Below are 6,235 nucleotides of genomic sequence, written 5' to 3' on the forward strand. Positions count from 1 at the left end.
TACATTTAAATCAAATAGCCTAGTACACACACCAACACTTTTAACACTTTCAAATCATAAGTCTATTGCACAGAAAAACGTGGACAGTCGGGTGCATCGCATATTCAGAACCGCTGGACAGCAACAAACTTACTTACTCTGACTGAACATTGGGAACGAGTTCAGAATGACTGTGAAGGCTTGATCCATAAATTAAATAAATAGCCTAGAAAACAAAAACAATCCATATGTTCAAATCAAAAGGCCTATTTTACATGACATCAATAATGCAGCAACATCCCGAGTCCTCGGTGCCACACATTCAGAAATCAAAATGTGGTTTAGTATTTCGTTTAAAAGCTCTGATGAAGGCAAACAGAACAAGAAACACTTTTCAGTGAGAACCACTGCAGAAGCTTCGGCATTTTCCCAATTAAGTAGCATAGTTTTGTTGTTGGCTACTTGAAGAGAACTAGGGCCCATCACTCTCAGCCCACCTCTTCCAATAAATAGTGGAAAAGTGTGCATCGAATAATACTAGATGTAGAGCTGAAATTAGTATAGCATCCTGGCATTCAAACCGTACACGATTTTAGAAATGCCGTATTCTATTAAACATTTTATTTTCACATACTGAGAATTCGCCATTTTCCTCTATTCGTTGATTTAGGTAGTGCATCCGCAAATCTAATTGATCAGCTGTTGTCAAAGCCGAAATGAGTTTGACATCCGGGCCTTTAAAGTATACTAATTTTTGAAATGTCGCATCCAATAAATGTTACTTTATCGCATACTCAAACGGCCTACTATTTAGGATGCAAATATGTGTATTCGGACAAGGCCACCGGATAATGCCCTGCTCTGGCTGTTCCCCCTCATTCACTATTGTGTTGCTATGTACATTCATGTTACACAATAATCCCCATAACTCAGCATTACTGTCACGACTTCCACCGAAGTCGGCTCCTCTCCTTGTTCAGGCGGCGTTTCGCGGTAAAGGTCACCAGCCTTCTAGCCATCGCTGCTCCACTTTTCATTGTTCCATGTGTTTTGTCTTGTTTCCCCGCACACCTGGTTTACATCCCTAATTGTTAAACATTTTGCATCTTGGTGACTTTGTTGTGCTTTTGCTGGAGGTTTGTTTGATACAGTTGCGTCCGTCTGTTGTTTGCTTCTGCCAAATAAAGTGTGCGCCTGATCACAACTCTCTGCTCTCCTGCACCTGACTTCTACACTAGTAGCGCACAACCTGACAATTACAGGGGAAAGTCTGCTTGCGTTTGTGGGTAAAATGACCCTGACCCTCTTTAGAGTAAAGTGAGCATTGCATTTCATGTCATTCAGGGCCAGACTCCAAGGTGCTCAGCGATAGAAACAATTCCCCACAGTTCTGTATAATCACTGGAAATCAGTTAGCCCTTTTCATATCTCAACCCTACCCTAATCTTAGTCCGCACCGGCTCAACCATAAACTTGGAGGTCTGCAAACTGTGATGAAATATTTAGGCTGTCATTGTAATAAGAATTTGTTCTTAACTGACTTGCCTAGTTAAATAAAGGTTACATTTAAAAACTTTTTTTTTTAATGAAGCAAGGGAGTGACAGATTGAGAGAACAAAATGTAAGGGACATAACAAAAAACACAAACACAATAAAAGAACACTAATCATCCTCCTGTTATACAATCACTTCTGACAAAGATCTCAGTCTGAACTTTTTTTAAATACATTTATTAGAATATAAAAAATTGGATCTCTGTTGACGGATATAAAATCCCAAACATGCACATTTTTGTGTTCTAATGAACATACATTCAGACCTGCAGCTGGAATCAGTGTCAGATCTTTATCATAATAAATACTACTTTTTTCTCCACCATTTTAGTGTTAAGGTTCTCTGAGTGAAATATCAGTTGAAACCAACTCCAGATTTCATCCTTTTTCGCTAGATCTTGTGGAGTCCAAAGAAGTTGGCATGATGAGTGTGGCTGAGCATGGCTGGGTGGGAGACGTTCACATAGACCCAGTCCTGCTTCTCCAGCTGCAATGTGGAGCCCAGGTAACTCCCAGAGGTCCAGACACGCCCATTAGAGCCCGAGCTGCAGTAGCCCTCCCTGTGCGCCTCTATCAAGGTGAGAGGCTTGGAGCTCCAGGGCCTCCTCACAAACACAGAGTGAACCAAGGCATCTGTAGGGGTGCAGTGATTGGCCTCAAATTGCACCCGGGAGTAGATGTGGTAGAGCCCAGTCTCGTTGACCTGCAGACCACCATCCCGATAGACCACACCTCCCTCAGTGAAGGCCCGCCCTGCCTTGGGCTCCCAACGCAAGGTATTCTGGGAAACATCCTTCTCGATCCGGCCTGAAGGAGACAAAGGGAGACAGCAGGGAGAGTGGGGTTAGATATGAGACTTCACTGGATTTTACAGTCCCTACTCTACATCAGGGGTGCACAACTGATTCAGTTAATCATGGTCCTGATTAGCAGCCGATTACTAGAATCAGGTGTTTGAAAAGGGCTGGAGCAAAAGCCTGCACACCCCATTACTTACCTATGACGTGTGCTGCAGGTCTGCTGGCCTTCTTCCCTGTGTCTGGATCAGACTCTGGAAGGTCACCCACTAGCTTCTCAGGCGCACAACCTTGGCTCTCAATGTTAACCTGTGAAATAAGAAGAAAAAAATACATCAATGTCACATCACATTAACATGCACACAGGTTATTTTAAATTACATTTTGGGGTTAAGGGTTATAGAGAAATGTTGCGCTAATGTGCGCTGAACATCAGCTCCTTTCTGAACGTGTTCTTTGATATGAGTCAAGGATATCCTGTAGCAGCGCTGGACTGGTGACCACAATTCTGAACAGATTCCGGTCTTTAAATGTCATTGCTACTTAATAGTCTGAGATGCAGAGGCAGCAATAAAACCTGCACGAAAGTCAAAGTCAAACCTTTTTTCATCTACCCTTTACCTCAGTCTGTTTGTACCACCTTCCTCTCACCAGTCTCCCACTCAATTTCCAGTGGTCACAATCATCTCTTTTTAGGTTCAGAGTTTTCAACCGTTGTTGCACGTTGTATTGCATTTGAGGTGGGGGGGGCAGACTACAGAGCTCGCCAGGTTGTAGTACTAAAAGCCAGAAGTGAATTATGTCTGTTTCGTCCAGCTATTTCTATGGGGGAAATGAATGTTGCCCCTATGGGGGAAATTAAAAATAGGGTTTGGGATAAATGCCAAAAATGAGATCTGAGGTTATCACAGTCTTAGGGGATATTATGCATTTTGTTCTAGATAATATCAGTCAGTTAACATGACCTTTATGAATTATGAAGCATTTTTTGTGCTTGTTTTCAGCACATAAATGCTTAAACTCAAAAAGTGACGTTAGCTGATGAAGATGATCTAAAAAAAGGAAACATAAGATCTCCTAAGCATGTGTTTACCGCAGACTATTTTCAGCATTCATCCAAAAAAAACATGAATTTCCCCATAGGAACATTTTTGCCCAGCGAGCCATGGTGGAGTTAGTGCCTACAAAAGGTCGCCATTTCTATTGCTCTCTATATGCCTGTTTTCCTCATCAGTAAATTAAGATGTTCCCAACAACAAAACAATGAAATGCAACAAGATGCTAAATATGAACTACCACAGATTCCTCCCTGCATCCATTTCATTGATATTATTTTGCAGAGGAGCAGTGCAGTGTCATTGCAAAGAGAGATGCTCTTATAATATCCTACAGAAAGAGCATTATGAGACAGAAGTGACGAGATACTTTGATACAAATAGAAATCAGAGAGCAGACTTGCTCCAGGAGAACCCCACTCAAACACTGAGCAAAACCCCTCACCTGTTGTATCCCATCCAGTTGAGTCTGTAGCTTGTGTATCTGGTAGGCTCCCAGCCCCAGAGCCCCAAACACCAGCAGCAGCAGAAACAGCAAAGCCACAACCAGGCTCCAGGAGCCAACCCCCCTGCAGCCTTTGGCCCTGCCCTGCTCCCTTACCCTCTCCTGGGCAGGAGGGAAGGACCAGCAAGGTACCAGGCCTGGAGGTTGGACCGACGGCTGTGAACCTCCACTGTAGTCCACTAGAAACATCTGGGGGTATGTATAGCCCTGGGTACCGCTCATGGTGCAGTGTGTGTGAGAGGAGTGTGTGTTTCCTCTGTGTGCAGGAGGTGTGTGGTTCTATATCTGAGCCATGGTCTTAAAAAAATATATTTAAAAAAATGTATCAAGGCGACTGGAACCCACAGCTTCCACCCCCACGCTGGGTGGGTGTGTGACAAGCTCACACCACCTCGCACTCACTCTCGCCATCCTCTCCTCTGTCAAAATGAAACTTAGACAGGTGACTGGTGCTGTTGCAGGGCAGGTAGATAATGACCTCAGAGTAGAGAAACTAATTTACACTTTTCGCACAGACTTTCATACATGCATGTGCACATGCGCTCACAGACTTAGAAAATGGAAGTTAAACACGCAGTGATAATTTATTACAGTGTCATTAAACACTGAAAAAGTGTCTCTTTAATATGCTCTCCAAACCACCTCTCCTTAGTGGGGTCTTTGCACAGTGCAAAGCTACAGAGAGAGGACGTGGGGTGTTTAGCTGACCTCCGCCCTTCTAACCACTTTATTCATCTCATCGTGGGGCCAGACAAAGAGGACAACCTAGAAAGACTTTTTGAGAAAACCCCTCACTTGTACTCACAGCCCCACAGAACTACATGTGACCTATGAGGAAAGTTTGAGCTTTTGGGTAGAGTAGGGGGACTGCTGCACCTATATAATTAAAAATGAAAGTTAGAGAGGATTGTGCATGTATATTTTTTTATTTGTAAATAGTGATGCAGCAGGAAATGATAGTTTCAGAAGCACACCCACTTCTCAGTGGGAAGTAGGAACTGCCACATGAAAAAGCTTACAGCTACTCAGCCTGCTTTCATCAAGAGTCTGCTGCGCTTTGTGAGAACTGAGAATGGTGTTATAGTGTGTATGGTGTTTGTGCGGTCTAACCAGGCGAAGGAAGACGTCATATCGACTCAGAACTCCCGAACGTTAACTAACCTGGGTTTACAGGAAAGTGACACTCTTGCACCTCCCCTCTGCACTCAAAGAATGGTATCCAGCAGTGTCTATTGTCCCTTAGCTCTGGACAGCCTTTTGGAGGCCCTTAGCCAGATAAGGTTGGGGGTTAGAGAGAAAATGCAATTCTACACATTTTCTAACGACTTATACCATGTTAATTTGATATGAGTGAGAATGACTAACAAATTTTTAAAATCAAGTTTAGATGGCTGGCTAAACTAACTACCCATCTTAAAATGGTTAACTGACATGGCTAATTGAGTGACTGTCAGTGACTGACAGAAAAACTGCTGATGCACAACCAAGTTTCGAAATGTAGCTGGTGTATTCTACTATTCTTACTCTCAATAGTAAGTTGAGTGAGTTCCTAATATACACAGTGCACAAAACATTAAGAACACCTTCCTAATATTGAGTTGCACCCTTTTGCCCTCAGAACAGGTTCAATTGTTGGGGCGTGGACTCTACAAGGTGTTGAAAGCGTTCCAGAGATGCTGGCCCATGTTGACTCCAACACTTCCCACAGTTGTGTCAAGTTGGCTGGTTGTCCTTTGTGTGATTGACCATTCTTTATATTTTGCACACACACACACACACACAAAATATAAATGCAACAATTTCAAAGATCTTACTAAATTACATTTCATATAAGGAAATCAGTCAATTGAAATTAATGAATTAGGCAACAATCTACAGATTTTACATGACTGGGAATATAGATAGGCATTTGTTGGTCACAGATAGGGGTGTGGATCAGAAAAACACTCAGTATCCCCTTCTGTAGCTGCGGAGGTTTCAATCAAACGCTTCTGACATTTTCTGCACAAAGCAACTTTACTGAAAATCTAAAGGGGAAAATGATTGATATAATATACCGTATGTCAACATTTCGGAACATACAGTTGAAGTCGGAAGTTTACATACACCTTAGCCAAATACATTTAAACTCAGTTTTTCACAATTCCTGACATTTAATCAGAGTAAGAATTCCCTGTTTTAGGTCAGTTAGGATCACCACTTTATTTTAAGAATGTGAAATGTCATAATAGTAGAGAGAATAATTTATTTCAGCTTTTATTTCTTTCATCACATTCCCAGTGGGTCAGAAGTTTACATACACTCAATTAGTATTTGCTAGCATTGCCCTTTAAATTGTTTCACTGG

The 6,235-nt window shown here is 42.3% G+C and overlaps 1 protein-coding gene across 1 annotated transcript; it reads right to left on the reverse strand.

Annotated features, from left to right (window-relative positions):
• Positions 1-1,544: 1,544 nt before the first annotated feature.
• LOC115107419 (tumor necrosis factor ligand superfamily member 6-like) lies at positions 1,545-4,302 on the reverse strand. The gene is made up of 3 exons (XM_029630820.2): positions 3,830-4,302; positions 2,530-2,638; positions 1,545-2,339 (listed from the first exon to the last, which is right to left on the reverse strand). The coding sequence occupies exons 1-3, from the start codon at positions 4,109-4,111 to the stop codon at positions 1,924-1,926; spliced, it is 807 nt and encodes a 268-aa protein (XP_029486680.1). The 5' UTR covers positions 4,112-4,302; the 3' UTR covers positions 1,545-1,923.
• Positions 4,303-6,235: the final 1,933 nt, after the last annotated feature.

The sequence above is a fragment of the Oncorhynchus nerka genome, linkage group LG24 (assembly GCF_034236695.1).
Source record: "Oncorhynchus nerka isolate Pitt River linkage group LG24, Oner_Uvic_2.0, whole genome shotgun sequence".
Lineage (NCBI taxonomy): Eukaryota > Metazoa > Chordata > Actinopteri > Salmoniformes > Salmonidae > Oncorhynchus > Oncorhynchus nerka.

Coding starts and splice junctions, on each gene's coding strand:
- LOC115107419 (XM_029630820.2), bottom strand. CDS start 4,111: ATGAGCGGTACCCAGGGCTATACATACCCCCAGATGTTTCTAGTGGAC. Junction 2,639..3,829: donor AACTGGATGGGATACAACAG/GTGAGGGGTTTT, acceptor CTTATTTCACAG/GTTAACATTGAGAGCCAAGG. Junction 2,340..2,529: donor ACCTGCAGCACACGTCATAG/GTAAGTAATGGG, acceptor TGTCTCCTTCAG/GCCGGATCGAGAAGGATGTT.